This window comes from Triticum urartu, chromosome 5A (assembly GCF_056163025.1).
Source record: "Triticum urartu cultivar PI428250 chromosome 5A, HENAU_Tu73, whole genome shotgun sequence".
NCBI classification, from domain to species: Eukaryota; Viridiplantae; Streptophyta; class Magnoliopsida; order Poales; family Poaceae; genus Triticum; species Triticum urartu.
The window spans coordinates 676,229,843-676,248,144 of record NC_141877.1 but is presented as its reverse complement, the minus strand read 5'-3'; the positions used below and the strand labels follow the sequence as shown (position 1 = coordinate 676,248,144).

At 46.0% G+C, this 18,302-nt stretch overlaps 3 protein-coding genes across 3 annotated transcripts; 2 read left to right on the top strand and 1 right to left on the bottom strand.

Moving 5' to 3' along the window:
• Window positions 1-9,199: 9,199 nt before the first annotated feature.
• LOC147974034 (germin-like protein 8-5) lies at window positions 9,200-10,300 on the top strand. The gene is made up of 2 exons (XM_087522337.1): window positions 9,200-9,428; window positions 9,557-10,300. Exons 1-2 carry the CDS (start codon window positions 9,215-9,217, stop codon window positions 10,123-10,125), a joined length of 783 nt encoding a protein of 260 aa, XP_087378463.1. The 5' UTR covers window positions 9,200-9,214; the 3' UTR covers window positions 10,126-10,300.
• Window positions 10,301-14,581: 4,281 nt separating this feature from the next.
• LOC147974033 (uncharacterized) lies at window positions 14,582-15,181 on the bottom strand. Its single transcript, XM_087524879.1, has one exon. The coding sequence runs from the start codon at window positions 15,179-15,181 to the stop codon at window positions 14,582-14,584; it is 600 nt and encodes a 199-aa protein (XP_087381005.1).
• A 1,743-nt stretch (window positions 15,182-16,924) lies between these two features.
• On the top strand, window positions 16,925-17,998 carry LOC147974032 (germin-like protein 8-11). Its single transcript, XM_087522336.1, has 2 exons — window positions 16,925-17,123; window positions 17,252-17,998. The coding sequence occupies exons 1-2, from the start codon at window positions 16,940-16,942 to the stop codon at window positions 17,818-17,820; spliced, it is 753 nt and encodes a 250-aa protein (XP_087378462.1). The 5' UTR covers window positions 16,925-16,939; the 3' UTR covers window positions 17,821-17,998.
• The last annotated feature ends 304 nt before the right edge of the window (window positions 17,999-18,302 follow it).

Genomic DNA, 18,302 nt, shown 5'->3' with positions numbered 1-18,302 from the left:
CTGCGTACTGAGCTGGTGACAAAAGCATTTCATCTCGAAACATAATTTCACCTGCTTTATAAAGGAAGCTACGCAATCGAACGATACATGGTGTTGAGGAAATCCTCATACAAGATTATCAAAGAAAAGCACGGCGAAACAAGCCAAACATGCTAACAAGCACAGAAAGTACACAACTAGATGCCTCGACCATTCTGCTGAGAAGAAGCACGGGAGAGGCTGGACCACCTTGATACCCAACCAGGACCGCCACCAACATGAAACCACGCACCACCTTGGATGCTAGGAGAAACCACTAGACTTTGTTGCACTGTCACGACCCAACCACCGCCGGAGAGGACCCTCTAGCCTCTTGCTCTAAATAGAGGAGTGTCATCCATGTCGGCCGGCAAGCAGGAAGGACGAAGAGAGGACGTCGTCGCGTGTAAAAGATAGGTGTAAACGATATTGCGAGTCACCAGAGTTCTAGGTAGGGTTTATTGGATCTCCACACCATTTTGAACATGCAGCCGCAACCGAAAGAAAGTCGCACTCACCGGCGACACCCCCACGAGGGTCACGACGCAATGCACCACTACCACTGCGTCTGTCGTGGCTGACAAGTGTATTCATCCTGAACTGACGGGGAGAAGAGGCATGGCGATGCCCCCAAAAGGGACATGAGACCCGCAAGCATCACAGCCACAGGAATTGATGCTCGGAGCTTTCATTCAGACCCTCCCCGGCACCTCGCCAATGGGGAATCAGGCCACCAGAACTACCACAACAGGTCGAGAACTGTAGATCAGGATAAGGCCTTTGCCACCACTGACGGGCGACGGCTTCGCCAAGACTACCAGCCAGAATGCATCTCACCACCCGCATGACCAAGAAACACTGCCATGCTACTCAATGGAAAGTGAGACACGCAGCCTGCCATCCAGGGTCGTCGTCCCGGTGTCCGACACTCCAACTTATTTGTGGCACTGCCGTTTGGGTCATATTGGTATAAAGCGCATGAAGAAACTCCATACTGATGAACTTTTGGAATCACTTGATTATGAACCACTTGGTATTTGCGAACCATGCCTTATGGGAAAGATGACTAAAACGCCGTTCTCCCTATGGAGCGGGCAACAGATTTGTTAGAAATCATACATACTGATGTATGTGGTCCGATGAATATTGAGGCTCGCGGCAGGTATCGTTATTTTCTCACCTTCACAGATGATTTGAGCAGATATGGGTATATCTACTTAATGAAACATAAGTCTGAAACATTTGAAAAGTTCAAAGAATTTCAGAGTGAAGTGGAAAATCATCATAACAAGAAAAATAAAGTTTCTGCGATCTGATCGTGGAGGAGAATATTTGAGTTACGAGTTTGGCCTACATTTGAAACAATGCGGAATAGTTTCACAACTCACGCCACCCGGAACACCACAGCGTAACGGTGTGTCCGAACGTCGTAATCGTACTTTACTAGATATGGTACGATCTATAATATCTATTACCGATTTACCGCTATCATTTTGGGGTTATGCTTTAGAGATGGCTGCATTCACGTTAAATAGGGCATCATCGAAATCCGTTGAGACGACGCCTTATGAACTATGGTTTGGCAAGAAACCAAAGTTATCGTTTCTTAAAGTTTGGGGCTGCGATGCTTATGTGAAAAAGCTTCAACCTGATAAGCTCGAACCCAAATCGGAGAAATGTGTCTTCATAGGATACCCAAAGAAAACTATTGGGTACACCTTCTATCACAGATCCGAAGGCAAAATATTCGTTGCTAAGAATGGATCCTTTCTAGAGAAGGAGTTTCTCTCGAAAGAAGTGAGTGGGAGGAAAGTAGAACTTGATGAGGTAATTGTACCTGCTCCCTTATTGGAAAGTAGTTCATCACAGAAACCGGTTCCTGTGACATCTACACCAATTAGTGAGGAAGCTAATGATGATGATCATGAAACTTCAGATCAAGTTACTACCGAACCTCGTAGGTCAACCAGAGCAAGATTCGTGCCAGAGTGGTACGGTAATCCAGTTCTGGAGGTCATGTTACTTGACCATGACGAACCTACAAACTATGAAGAAGCTATGATGAGCCCAGATTCCGCAAAATGGCTTGAGGCCATGAAGTCTGAGATGGGATCCATGTATGAGAACAAAGTGTGGACTTTGGTTGACTTGCCCGATGATCGACAAGCCATCGAGAACAAATGGATCTTCAAGAAGAAGACAGACGCTGACGGTAATGTTACTGTCTACAAATCTCGACTTGTTGCAAAAGGTTTTCGACAAGTTCAAGGAGTTTACTACAATGAGACCTTCTCACCCGTAGCGATGCTTAAATCCGTCCGAATCATGTTAGCAATTGCCGCATTTTATGATTATGAAATTTGGAAAATGGATGTAAAGACTGCATTCCTGAATGGATTTCTGGAAGAAGAGTTGTATATGATGCAACCTGAAGGTTTTATCGATCCAAAGGGAGCTAACAAAGTGTGCAAGCTCCAGCAATCCATTTATGGACTGGTGCAAGCATCTCGGATTTGGAATAAACGTTTTGATAGTGTGATCAAAGCATATGGTTTTATACAGACTTTTGGAGAAGCCTATATTTACAGGAAAGTGAGTTGGAGCTTTGTAGCATTTTGAATATTATATGTGGATGACATATTGTTGATTGGAAATGATATAGAATTTCTGGACAACATAAAAGGATACTTGAATAAAAGGTTTTCAATGAAAGACCTCGGTGAAGCTGCTTATATATCGGGCATCAAGATCTATAGAGATAGATCAAGACGCTTAATTGGACTTTCACAAAGCACATATCTTGATAAAGTTTTGAAGAAGTTCAAAATGGATCAAGCTAAGAAAGGGTTCTTGCCTGTGTTACAAGGTGTGAAATTGAGTAAGACTCAATGCCCGACCACTGCAGAAGATAGAGAGAAAATGAAAAGTGTTCCCTATGCTTCAGCCATAGGCTCTATCATGTATGCAATGCTGTGTACCAGACCTGATGTGTGCCTTGCTATTAGCCTAGCAGGGAGGTACCAAAGTAATCCAGGAGTGGATCACTGGACAGCGGTCAAGAGCATCCTGAAGAACCTGAAAAGGACCAAGGATATGTTTCTCGTTTATGGAGGTGACAAAGAGCTCATCATAAATGGTTACGTTGATGCAAGCTTTGACACTGATCCGAACAATTCTAAATCGCAAATCGGATACGTGTTTATATTAAACGGTGGAGCTGTCAGTTGGAGCAGTTCTAAATAGAGCGTCGTGGTGGGATCTACATGTGAAGCGGAGTACATTGCTGCTTCGGAAGCAGCGAATGAAGGAGTCTGGATGAAGGAGTTCATATCCGATCTAGGTGTCATACCTAGTGCATCGGGTCCAATGAAAATGTTTTGTGACAATATTGGTGCAATTGCTTTGGCAAAGGAATCCAGATTTCACAAGAGAACCAAGCACATCAAGAGACGCTTCAACTCCATTCGGGATCAAGTCCAAGTGGGAGACATAGAGATTTGCAAGATACATACGGATCTGAATGTTGCAGACCCGTTGACTAAGCCTCTTCCATGAGCAAAACATGATCAACACCAAGGCTCCATGGGTGTTAAAATCATTACTGTGTAATCTAGATTATTGACTCTAGTGCAAGTGGGAGACCGAAGGAAATATGCCCTATAGGCAATAATAAAGTTATTATTTATTTCCTTATTTCATGATAAATGTTTATTGTTCATGCTAGAATTGTATTAACCGGAAACATAATACATGTGTGAATACATAGACAAACATAGTGTCACTAGTATGCCTCTACTTGACTAGCTCATTGATCAAAGATGGTTAAGTTTCCTAACCATAGACATGAGTTGTTATTTGATCAATGGGATCACATCATTAGGAGAATGATGTGATTGACTTGACCCATTCCGTTAGCTTAGCACTTGATCGTTTGTTTACTGCTATTGCTTTCTTCATGACTTATACATGTTCTTATGACTATGAGATTATGCAACTCCCGAATACCGGAGGAACACTTTTTGTGCTACCAAACGTCACAACGTAACTGTGTGATTGTAAAGGTGCTCTACAGGTGTCTCAGATGGTACTTGTTGAGTTGGCATAGATCAAGATTAGGATTTGTCACTCCGATTATCGGAGAGGTATCTCTGGGCCCTCTCGGTAATACACATCACTATAAGCCTTGCAAGCATGATAACTAATGAGTTAGTTACGGGGTGATGTATTACGGAACGAGTAAAGAGACTTGCCGGTAATAAGATTGAACTAGGTATTGGATACCGACGATCGAATCTCGGGCAAGTAACATACTGATGACAAAGAGAACAATGTATAGTGTTGTGCGGTTTGACAGATAAAGATCTTCGTAGAATATGTAGGAACCAATATGAGCATACATGTTCCGCTATTGTTTATTGACCGAAGACATGTCTCGGTCATGTCTACATAGTTCTCGAACCCGTAGGGTCTGCACGCTTAAAGTTCGATGACGGTTATATTACGAGTTTATGTGTTTTGATGTACCGAAGGAAGTTTGGAGTCCCAGATGTGATCATGGACATGACGAGGAGTCTCGAAATGGTCGAGACCTAAAGATTGATACATCGGAAGCCTATATTTGGATATCAAAAGTGTTCCGGGTGAAATCGGGATTTTACTGGAGTACCGGGGGTTACCGGAACCCCCCGGGGGTTTAATGGGCCAAGATGGGTCTTAGTGGAGAAGAGGAGGGGCGGCCAGGGCAGGCCGCGCCCCCTCTCCCTCTAGTCTGAATTGGACAAGGAGGGGGGGGGGGCGGATCCCCCTTTCCTTCCTCTCTCCCTCCTCCTTCCCCCTTCTCCTACTCCAACTAGGAAAGGAGGGAGTCCTACTCCCGGTGGTAGTAGGACTCCTCCCTGGCGCGCCTCCTCCTGGCCGGCCACCTCTCCCCCCTTGCTCCTTTATATACGGTGGCAGGGGGGCACCTCTAGACACACAAGTTGATCACAAAGATCTCTCCCAGCCGTGTGCGGTGCCCCCCTTCACCATAATCCACATCGGTCATACTGTAGCGGTGTTTAGGCGAAGCCCTGCCGCGATAGCTTCATCAACATCGTCACCACGCCGTCATGCTGGTGAAACTCTTCCCCGAGCTCTACTGGATCGTGAGTTTGCGGGACGTCACCGAGCTGAACGTGTGCTGAACGCGGAGGTGCCGTACGTTCGGTACTGAGGATCGGTCGATCGTGAAGACGTACGACTACATCAACCGTGTTGTCATAACGCTTCCGCTTAACGGTCTACGAGGGTACGTGGACAACACTCTCCCCTCTCGTTGCTATGCATCACCATGATTCTGCGTGTGTGTAGATTTTTTTTGAAATTACTACGTTTCCCAACATGAAACTTGTCCGGCTCGCTTGTCAATTGAATGTCCTCCAGACACGAGAGTAACTCATTCCATGCTATGAGACAACGGCCAAAGATGTCCCTACGAAAAGAAATATCGGGGTTATTTTGTCCCAAAACTTGTTTGATCGTGAAAAATTTATGTCTGACAATCCTATACAAGCTAGGGTACTGCACCATAAGTGGGGTGGCGCCTAGCCAGATATCTTCCCAGAATCGAACCTGAGAACCATCCCTAACTGAGAAAGTACCAAACTAGAAAAAGAATTCCTTGGCCTTCATGACACCGTACCAAAAATGTGAATCACCGGGTCTCCAATGAACTTGAGAAATGGCTTTGGACCCCACGCATTTGTTACAAATGATTTCCTGCCATAGTCCATTCTCAGTGAGTAATTTGTAATCCCATTTACTTAGAAGAGCGATGTTTGTAATCTCAATATCTTGAATTCCAAGGCCCCCTTGACTTTTAGGTCGGCATAATATAGTCCACCTAGCAAGTCGGTATTTCTTAGATTCACTATCACATTACCAAAAAAAAAAATCTGGATCTAAAGTAATCCAAACGCTGAAGAACCCCTTTCGGTAAGTGGAAGAACGACAACATGTATAGAACCATATTGTTGAGGACGGAATTGATCAAAATCAATCTCCCGCCATATGACAAGAGTTTAGCTTTCCAACTGGCTAGCCATTTCTCAAGTCTCTCTTCCACATGTTTCCACTCAGCGATAGTTAAGCACTGATAGTGAATTGGAATACCGAGATACCTAATCGGGAACTGCCCAAGCCGGCAGCCAAAAATGTCAGCACACTCAGCTGCGGACTCTACAACGTCGCCGAAGCAGAAAAGCTCGCTCTTATGAAAATTATAGACCAGAGAGCTCCTCAAATGCGCATAAAACAAGCTTGAGGTTTCTTGCTTTATCTAGGTCATTATCCATAAAATAAATAGCGTCATCCGTGTATTGTAAAATAGACAGACCTTCTTCTACTATGGGGAATAATACTGCTAATCTGGCCAGCTACCTTAGCCCTCTGAACAAGGATAGCTAACATATCAGCTGTGATGTTGAACAAAATAGGGGATATGGGGTGCCCTTGGCGAAGACCCTTCTTATTCTGAAAATAGTTGTCAACATCATCATTGACTTTGATAGCCACACTACCTCTAGAAATAAAGTCAAATGGCTGAATGATACATGGTGTTGAGGAAATTTTCACACAAGATGATCAAAGAAAGCATGAACAAACAAGCCAAACATGCTACCAAGCACCGGAAGCGCACAATTAGACGCCTCCAGCATGCCATCGAGAGGAAGCAGAGGAGAGGCTGGACCACCGCAAGACTCAACCAGGACCGCCAACGACATTCAACCATGCACCACCTGGAAGAAAACACTGAACTTCATCGCACCGTCGCCACCCAACTACTATCGGAGAGGACCCTCTGCCTAAACCAGGGAGTGGAGTGGACAGAAGGGACACTCCGTTGACGCCTACCATCGCCCATGGATTTGCTCGGAGTATTGCCGATTGACAACATCCAGCGGAGGATGAGAGTGTGGGGGCCTACGGCCGGCGGCGGCGATCACCTCTCGTGTCGTCCGCGACGATGATGTTGGATGTACTGGTTACTCTAACAAAAGAGGCAGGTGAGATGTGTCATGAGCCTAGTCAAGAAAGCCGACTAGATTGTCAGATTATCCATCGAAATGATCAGGATCAAAGTCTTAGCAAGAGGACATTAACTAATATTACTAAGATCACATGAATTGTTTCTGCTCTCTATCGTCATTGTTTATGCGCACGTGGATTAATATAATTAACTATTCTGAGAAAATTTTGACCGAGTAAATATCCAATTGATGTGAGAATAACAGGGCTGCTACATATAATAGTTGTGTATTAGGTGCATTCAAGCATGGAATGACGCACCTCGACTTCTTCCTCATTGACACAATCCGTTAACTACCACATCATCTTGCAACCTAGTATTTTTTATATCACTAGCTAGGTGACTCATATTGCAAAGTTTCTCTGTTTATTTTTTCCCTTGGTTTTGGAGGATGGTAAGATATTCCATTATATCTCTAACCATGCTTTTTAATCATATGTATGTTAGGCCACTAACACATATAGTTAAATGCATAATTATGTGTATGTTCTTTTTAACCCATGCCATATCTCGTGCACATTATTGTTCATGACAAATCCGGTGACAACTGACAAATATATAGTTTGCTTATGTTAGTGGCCACAGCTTGAAAAGCTTGAGTGCAAGCATTCTGTCTCAATGGAATCCGCAAAAATAAAAAACTTAAGTAAATGGAGAGACTAGATAAAGCTAAGAAGGTGACTTTATCTAGGTAGAAAACGATTGCTTTACATCACCTGTCTTTTCTCAACTGCTCTTTGACCTCATGCGCACCAGTTCTCACCATGACCAAGTATATGATATCTAATAAACTATGGTGATGGGTGGTGACTTTTCATGGAACCAGCCCTGCGAATTTTGCTGTTCTGGTTGCCGTTAGTTCTATTTTTTCTGAATGTTTTGTTTTAGCTTCATTTTGGTTCAAAACTCTTGTAAGTTCGATTGATCATTCCCCAGCAGAAGTATTGTAGATATCTGATTCCCAAAAAACAATTATTATTTGAGTTGTTTCTTTGTAATAAGCTTGTGATAGAAGCAATTAAATCATATGATGGAAACTTCTTTCTATACTATAACTGCCAACAGACACCTCCAAGAAATTAATCAGTTTACAAGCGGCCGCCTGGCCTAGTCTAGTCACTGGATGTACCATTTACTCTAGCAAAAGAAGCAGGTGAGCTCTGGTGCCATGAACCTAGTCAGGAAGGCTAACAAAATTGTTAGATTTATACACTGAACTGGTCACGCGTGATAAAACTCTTCGCAAGAAGATGTTAACTAGTCTTGCTAAGATCACATGGAAACTCCCTGCTCTCCATCGTCATGGCATTTGTATCAGCTCTCCTTTTGGTTGGGCACTTCGTCCATTAATGTCATTGCTTCTTCCTGCAAGTACTCAACCACTTCGAGAGACATTTGACCAAGTAAATATCCGACTGACATGATGATAACGTACATGGGCTGCTACAAATCTGCTAACTACTCTCTGTCGTCCTATGTTGCTGGATTTCATGACAAATCTATTGGCAAATATATAATTTCATAGTTTGAAAAGGTCGATTGCACACATGATTCTGTATCAACTTCGGAAAAGAACAGGAGTAGTAATCACTCCATATGGCTTTAGAAGTCTTGCGCCCATGAATCAAGCCTACGTGTGATCAGGTGATTTCATCTATGTCGGCATCGAGCTAGAAAACGATTGATTTCCTTACATGACTTGGCTTCTCAACTGCTCTTTGACTGGTTTCGTCCGCACCGGTTCCGACTATGACAAGTATATGATATCAAATTAAACTAGTGCCAGATGTTTCTTTTCTTAAAAATCTTTTCCTGAATAGTGATGGTGGTGAATTTTCCTGGAATCGGCCCTGCATGCATTGTGGTGACTCGGTGAGATGGAGAAACATTCGTAATTACTACTCAGCCGTACACATCACCATAGAATAGCATTATATGGCTGTATACGCTGCATTGCTTCTTTGAAGGGAAAACCTGTCTTAAATGGGAACCTGTAAAGTATATGCAATAATTTAGTTAGCAGCAAGAGACCAGTTCAATTGGTTGGTTAGTTTCACTTGACTAAGTCTATTATTGCTCACGATTTCAGGCGCTGCTCGCTGCACCTATATAAACTCATACATCCCCTGCATGTTCAATCCAACACTCAGGCCACAACCACAAACAGAAACACAAGAGAGAGAGAGAGAGAGAGAGAGAGAGAGAGAGAGTGAGAGAAATCAGATGGCATCCTCCTCTTCCATCCTTGTCCTCGCTGCTCTTCTTGCGTTGGTCTCATGGCAGGCCACTGCCTCCGATCCTAGCCCCCTCCAGGACTTTTGTGTTGCCGACATGAATTCACCAGGTACTATCCGGTTTGTCATCCTGTTCTCACCAAAAAAATATGTTGAAATGAATTTTTGGAAATTATATGCAAGTCAAAACAAGTTTGTAAGATCTGAGCTTACTTGTCACATCTCCTCTATGCACCAGTTCGTGTCAATGGGTTTGTTTGCAAGAACCCGATGGAAGTTAACGCAGATGACTTCTTCAAGGCAGCCAACCTCGACAAGCCTAGGGTGACCAACAAAGTTGGATCCAACGTCACTTTGATCAACGTCATGCAGATTGCTGGACTCAACACCCTTGGCATCTCAATTGCACGCATCGACTATGCTCCTTTGGGTCAGAACCCACCACATACACACCCTCGCGCCACTGAGATCCTCACGGTGCTCGAGGGGACACTGTACGTTGGCTTTATCACATCCAACCTGCCCGCCCCAAACAGAAACAAGTTCCTCTCCAAGGTGCTCAACAAAGGCGATGTGTTTGTCTTCCCCGTCGGACTCATCCACTTCCAATTCAACCCCAACCCCCACAAGCCCGCCGTTGCAATTGCCGCGCTTAGCAGCCAGAACCCAGGGGCTATCACAATTGCTAATGCGGTGTTTGGGTCAGACCCACAAATATCCGATGATGTTCTTGCCAAGGCGTTTCAGGTGGAAAAGAATACAATAGACTGGCTCCAGGCTCAGTTCTGGGAGAACAACCACAACTAAGTGAAACCTTGGCTGATTACACGGAGGACCAGTGCGCAAATTAAGGACATGTTTGAGTTTCTAGATATGCATCCTAATCTATAAAATAAATGGAGCATATGTCATTCCATTGTGTGTCTGTAATGAGTGAATGTATTTCTTCCTTCTCAATAATTGACAATATCAGTTTTTATCACACTGATGTGATCTCATATGTTCTTTTGGTTCTAATGTGTCTTATTTCTAAAAAAAATCCAATGTTTTCGGTTCTTTTCCCCTTGTTCCGAAACAATAGATGATTAGGTTAAAAAAGGAAACAAGACACGATTATCTGGTAATCCAGTATATGTTTGATGCTAGGGTTGAACACCTAGGATTATCTTGCAATACATGCATGCAAAGTATGCGATGGTTGGAGCCCGATTGTGCTCAGGATTTAAATGTGAAAGTTGAATGTGCAAAAGTTGCGTCCTGGAGTCGTTGTTTTGCTCTCCTGCTTTCTGGTGCATGCCATAAGAAATTTACGGTTCCTGCATGTAATATTTTAGCTTCCTTTTGGTTGAAACTCTTGTAAGTTCAATTGAGGGTTGCTTTAATGGAAATTTGATGAGGTGGCTCATTTTATCAAAATAATTATGAGAATTAATTTTGTTTTTCTTAAGTTGTGAACTAAAGATATGATTTTTACTAAGTTTTAGAAACTGGGCACACTGGAGACCAGATTCCAAAAATTAGCTCCAACATACATATAGAAAACATGCATAATTACACAAAAGAAAAGATTATTACCAAAACCCCCCAAAAATGAATATTATTTGAGTTGTTTCTTTTTAACAAGCCTGTCATACAAGCATTTTATCACAAAATGCACTTCGCCCGCTTGGCTGAAGGATATATGGTGTTGAGGAAATCATCATACAAGATGATCAAAGAAAGCATGGCAAACCAAGCCAAACATGCTAACAACTACCGGAACTGCCCAATTAGAAGCCTCCAGCATGCCGCCGAGAGGAAGCACATGAGTGCTGGACCACCTGAAGACTCAACCTGGACCGACGACGACATTCAACCACACGCCACCTTGAAGAAAACCTTGGACTTCATCGCACCGACACCACCCAACTACTCTAAGAGAGGACCCTCTGCCTAAACCAAGGAGTGCTGACCCTACCGGTGGGTAGAGATGATGAAAGGAGGACATTGTTGCGTGTACAAGATAGGTGCAAGCAATACGGTAAGTCACCAAATTTGAGGTAGGGTCGATTGGATCGCCATACCATTCTGAACAAGACACCGCGATGGAAAGATGACTACACTCACTGATGATGAACCCAAGAGGGTCATGACGCATTGCACTGCCACAACCACGTCCGCTGGGGCGGAGGGTTTTCACCCCGAGCTAGGATGGCGGGAGAACAATGGCGATGACCCAAAGAGGAATGTGACTACCATGACATCGCCTCCACCAGCGTCGAGGCGCAGAAATTTCGCTTGGACCATCCCGCACACTTGCCAGAAGTCTAGCCTGCCGTCCAGGGCCATCACCTCAACGTATGACACCCCAAACCCATGCCTCGTCACCAAGATGTTGGTACGAGGTCACCGGAGAAGGCCATCAAACCATAGCGAGGCTCGACCCGGTCCAAGTCCACGACCATGACCAGATCCGGTCGGGCCTAAGATCGCCAACAAACCCACCTGACCATTCTAGGTGGGGGCAGGAGTATCTCACCTGCAGTGGAACCTCACCCATGAGAGGCTATGGGAAGCTACATCCCGTCTCACCGCAATCACCCCTCACAGGTCAACGACCACGATGCTGGCTGATCTGGGAGAGGCCCGGCTCCAGGTAGAGTTCCCTGATCCACGCACAAACCAAATGACCCATGACCCCACTAGGCATGCCACAAAATCTCAGGTCGGCGGCTCACCTCCGAAGGCGAGGGATAGCGGCGGCGGTGGCGTGAGGTGCTACGTTTAGCCCACAAAGAGGACGGGGTGGAGCGGAGAGAAGGGGCATCCCACTAGCACCTACCATCTCCCGGGGCTTTGCTCGGTGTAGTGCCGAACAATGGCTACCAGGGAGGCGAAGAGTGTGTGGGTCTAGGGCCGGCGGCGGAGATAGCCTCTCATGTCGTCCACCAGGATGATGTTGGGGCCTGTCTTCTTCTTCTTCTTTCTGGATGCATTTTATTTGTCCGATGGAAACATATTTTCTGTATCAAAACTACACACACACCTCCAAGAAATTAATCAGTTTATGAGTGGCCACCCAGCCCAAGTCACTGGGTGTGCTGTTTACACTAACAAAAGAGGCATGCGAGGTGTGTCATGAGCCTACACAAGAAATGCCGACTAGATTGTCAGATTTACCCATTGAAATGGATCATGATCAACCTGTTAGCAAGAGGACGTTAAGTACTCTTAGTAAGATCATATAATTGTTTCTGCTCCCTATCGTCACTGTTTATGTGTGCGTGGATTAATGTAATTAACCATTTTGAGAAAATTTTGACCAAGTAAATATCTGATTGATGTGATGATAACAGGGGCTGCTACATATAATAGTTGTGTATTAGGTGCATTCATGCATGGAATGACGCACCTTGATTTCTTCCTCATTGACACAATCCGTTAACTACGACGTCACCTTCCAACCTAATATTTTGTATAACACCAGGTGACTCATATTGCAAAGTCTCTCTGTTTATTTTTTCCCTTGGTTTTGGAGGACGGCAAGATATTCCATAATATCTCTAACCATGCTTTTTAATAACATGTATGTTAAGCTGCTAACACACATCTATGAATGTATAATTATGTGTATGTTATTTTTATCCCATGCCATATCTTGTGCTCAGTATTGTTCATGACAAATCCAGTGACAAATATATAATTTGCTTATGTTAGTGGCCACAGCTTGAAAAGCTTGATTGCACGCATTCTGTAGCAACTGAAAAGAAGCGAGGGAGTAGATAAAGCTAAGCAGGTGACTTTGTCTAGGTAGAAAACGATTGCTTTACGTCACTTGGCTTTTATCAGCTGCTCTTTGACCTCGTGAGGGCCAGTTCTCACCAATGACCAAGTATATGATATCTAATAAACTATGGTGGTGGGTGGTGAGTTTTCATGGAACCAGCCCTGCAAGCATTGTGCCGACTTGGGTGAGATGGATAAATGATCATAATATACTACTCAGCCGTACATCAGATGATGCAGTAACGCTTAGGCATATTAAAAGGAAACTTGAGGAGTTTATGCAAAAATTTAATCAGAAGCGAATAAATGACCATATGATTATATGGTAATGTGCTCGGAGGTTGCAATGTGCATGTTGAATGTGCAAAAGTTGCTTCCTGGAGTCGTTCTTGTGGTCTGTCTTTCCGGCGATGAAAGATAGTTTATGTTTGCATTGCCACGAAACTTGCTGTTTTGGTTGCCGTTAGTTCCATTTTTCCTGGATGTATTGTTTTAGCTTCCTTTTGGTTCAAAACTCTTGTAAGTTTGATTGATCATTCCCCAGAAAAACCATTGTAGATATCTGAGTCCCAAAAACAATTATCATTTGAGTTGTTTCTTTGTAAGATGCTTGTGATAGAAGCAGTTAAATCATCTAATGGAAACTTCCTTCTACACTAAAACTGCCAACACATGTTGGCGCCAAACCCCAAACCCTAGGTCTACCTCTCCCTCTCTCTCTCTCTGTGGCACGAACCAGCAAAGAAAGGAGGAAGATGAAGGAGAAAACACAGGGCACAGGAGGTTTGCCGGCGCACGAAACGCCCCAGCCGCACATACGGCTTGTTCTTTACCTCGAGCTCGAACTCGACCTGCCAACGAGCTACAAAGAGGATCCGGGGTCTTATGCCCGCGAGCACTGACATGCCAGGCCTCGCCTCGCACCCACTCGCTCCCCCACTCCCCCACGTCCAGCGCGCTCTGGCTGCGCCTGCGCATCGTGCCCGAACGCGATCGCCACGGCCACCCCGCGTGCCCGACGCGGTCTACCCCTCCCTTTTGCTCGCTAACAGAACTGTGCGGCCCCGCGCACACACGCGTTGGCTCACGCACTCACACACGCACACCTACGCACGCAACCCCGTCGCGATCCCGACGTATTCGACCCGATCCACGTGCGCTCGCACACGCGCTCACCGCATCGGATCGTCGCCACGGCTTATTGAACCCAACACCCCCCCCCCTAAGCCGTGGCCTAGAGGAGGCCGTTGTCCTCGACGTCGGTGTCCGCCAGCAGCGCCCGCTCCGCCGCCGGCGCCTTCCGCAGCTCTGGGAAATCGCGCTTGAAGTCGCCGCGCTCACCGCACTTGTAGCAGCGACCACGCCTGTTGCCGCCATCCCGTGTCGCCATGCTGTGTGCGTCGTCATCATCGTCCCGTGCTCCCCCTTGGCACCACTCCCGTGCTCACCACTGCGCCGCACCGTACAGAAGCTGGCCGTCTGCCCGCTCGCCGCCGCTCTACCCACGGCGCCGCACATGCTCATCGAACGCGTGTAGCCGCCCAAGCACCTCGTCGTACGTCAGCTCCTCCGGCATGCAGAACTGCTCAATCCCGGCGACGACAGGGAAGAGAAGGCCCGGCACCGTTTCCATGAGCTTCTTCACCAGCTCGGTGTCGCTCAGCGTCTCGCCCAGGCTCGCGAGCCTCGCCGTCATCCCTGCCAGCCTCCCGGCGTAGACGTCCAGGGACTCGCCGTCCTCCATCTTCAGCCGATCCAGCTCGCCGCGCAGCGTCGCCCTCCTCGGCGCGCGCACCCATTCAGCGCCGACGAAACGCAGTTTGAGGGAGTCCCATACCTCCTTTGCAGTGAGTTTCGCCGCCACCTGCAGCAGGACATCTTCCGGCAGCCCCGCCAAGATCATCGCCCTCGCCATCTTGCACTTCTTGCCGTTGACCGCCGCGTCGTTCGCCGATGCCACCGCCTCCCACAGCTTGTAGGCATCAAGGATCGCCCGCGCCTTGATCGCCCACATGGTGTAGTTCTCCGACGAGAGCATCAGCATGTTCATGGACACCGATCTGCCCGCGCCGCCGCCGCCGTGTGGAACCAGCGCCATGGACTCCGGTGAGCTGCTCAACCTGAAGCTCTGATGCCAATTGTTGGCGCCAAACCCTAAACCCTAGCTCTACCTCTCCCTCTCCCTCTCCCTCTCTCGGAGCTCTCTCTCTCTCTCTCTCTTTGTGGCACGAACCAACGAAGAAAGGAGGAAGATGAAGGAGAAAACACAGGGCACATGTGGTTTGCCGGCGCATGAACGCCCCAGCCGCACGCACATACGGCTTGTTCATTACCTCGAGCTCGAACTCAACCTGCCAACGAGCTACAGGGAGGATCCGGGGTCTTATACCCACGAGCACTGACATGCCAGGCCTCGCCTCGCACCCACTCGCTCCCCCACTCCCCCACGCCCCGTGCGCTCTGGTCGCGCCCGCGCATCGCGTCCAAACGCGATCGCCGCGGCCACCCCCCGCGCCCGATGCGGTCTACCCCTCCCTTTTGCTCGCTAACAGAACCGCGCGGCCCCGCACACACACGCGCTGGCTCACGCACTCACACACGCACAGCTACCCACGCAACCCCGCCGCGATCCCGATGTGTTCGACCCGGTCCACGCATGCTCGCACACGCGCTCACCGCGTCGATCGTCGCCACGGCTTATTGAACCCAACAACACACACCTCCAAGAAATTAATCTGTTTATAACTTGGCCACCTGGCCTAGTCTTTTTAATGTATGTACTCCCTCCTTAAACAAATATAAGAGCATTTACATCACTACTTTAGAGATCTAAAAGCTCTTATATTTCTTTACAGAGGGAGTACTATTTACAATAGCAAAAGAAGCAGGTGAGGTCTGGTGCCATGAACTTTGTCAGCAAGGCTAACCAGATTGTTAGATTTATACACTGAACTGGTCATGTATGATAAAACTCTTTGCAAGAAGATGTTAACTAGTCTTGCTAAGATCATATGGAATCTTCCTGCTCTCCATCGTCATGGCATTTGTATCAGCTCTCCTTTTGGTTGGGCACTTCGTCCATTAATGTCGTCGCTTCTTCCTGCAAGTACTCAACCACTTCGAGAGACATCTGACCAAGTAAATATCCCACTGACATGATGATAACGTATAGGGGCTGCTACAAATCTGCTAACAACTCTGTCGCCCTCTGTTACTGGATTTCATGAAAAAACTATTGGCAAATATATAATTTCATAGTTTGAAAAGGTCGATTGCACGCATGATTCTGTATCAACTACTGAAAAGAACAGGGGTAGTAGTCACTCTATATGTCTTTAGAAATCATGCGCCCATGAATCAAGCCTACGCGTGAGTACGTGACTTCATCTATGTCGGCATCAAGCTAGAAAATGATTGATTGCCTTACATGACTTGGCTTCTCAACTGCTCTTTGACTGGTTTCGTCCGCACCGGTTCCGACTATGACCAAGTATATGATATCGAATTAAACTAGTGCCAGATGTTTCTTCTCTTAAAAATATTTTCCTTAATAGTGATGGGTGGTGAATTTTCCTGAAATTGACCCTGCATGCATTGTGGCGACTCGGGTGAGATGGAGAAACATTCATAATTACTACTCAGCCGTGCACATCACCATAGAATAGCTTTATATGGCTGTATACTCTGCATTACTTCTTTGAAGGGAAAACGTGTCTTAAATGGGCGTATATGCAGTAGTTTAATTAGCAGCAAGAGACCAGTTCAATTGGTTGGTTGGTTTCACTTGACTAAGTCTACAATTGCTAACGATTTCAGGCGCTGCTCGCTGCAGCTATATAAACTCATACATCCCTGCATGTTCAAACCATCACTCACGCCACAATCACAAACAGAAACACAGGAGAGAGAAAAAGATCAGATGGCATCCTCCTCTTCCTTCCTTCTCCTCGCTGTTCTTCTTGCCTTGGTCTCATGGCAGGCCACTGCCTCCGATCCTAGCCCCCTCCAGGACTTTTGTGTCGCTGACATGAATTCACCAGGTACTATCCGGTTTCTCATCATGTTCTCACCAAATAAATATGTTGAAATGAATTTCTGGAAATTATATGCAAGTCGAAACAACTTTGTAAGACCTAAGCTTACATTATAAATCTCTTCTATGCACCAGTACGTGTCAATGGGTTTGTTTGCAAGAACCCAATGGAGGTTAACGTTGATGACTTCTTCAAGGCAGCCGCCCTCGACAAGCCTAGGGTGACCAACAAGGTTGGATCCAACGTCACTTTGATCAACGTCATGCAGATTGCTGGACTCAACACCCTCGGCATCTCAATTGCGCGCATTGACTATGCTCCCTTGGGTCAGAACCCACCACATACGCACCCTCGCGCCACTGAGATCCTCACGGTGCTCGAGGGGACATTGTATGTTGGCTTTGTTACATCCAACCAGCCCGCCCCAAACAGAAACAAGTTCCTCTCGAAGGTGCTCAACAAAGGTGATGTGTTCGTCTTCCCCGTGGGGCTCATCCACTTCCAATTCAACCCCAACCCCCACAAGCCTGCCGTTGCAATTGCCGCGCTCAGCAGCCAGAACCCAGGGGCTATCACAATTGCCAATGCGGTGTTTGGGTCAGACCCACAAATATCCGATGATGTTCTTGCCAAGGCGTTTCAGGTGGAAAAGAATACAGTAGACTGGCTTCAGGCCCAGTTCTGGGAGAACAACCACAACTAAGTGAAACGGTTGGCTTATTACACGGAGGACCAGTGCGCAAATTAAGGACATGTTTGAGTTTGTAGATATGCATCCTAATCTATAAAATAAATGGAGCATATGTCATCCCATTGTTGTGTCTGTAATGAGTGAATGTATTTCTACCTTCTGAATAATTGACAATATCATTTTTAGCACACTGATATGATCTCATATGCTTTTTTGGTTCTAATGTTTCGTATTTCTCAATAAAAAATAAATATTTTAGGCTCTTTTTCCCTTGTTCCGAAACAAGAGATGACTAGGTCAAAAAAAGGAAACAATACACGATTATATGGTAATCCAGTATATGTTTGATGCTAGGGTTGAACACCTAGGATTATGTTGCAATACGTGCGAAGTATGCGATGGTTGAAGCCCGATTGTGCTCAGGATTTAAATGTGAAAGTTGAATGTGCAAAAGTAGCCTCCTAGAGTCATTGTTCTGCTCTCTTGCTTTCTGG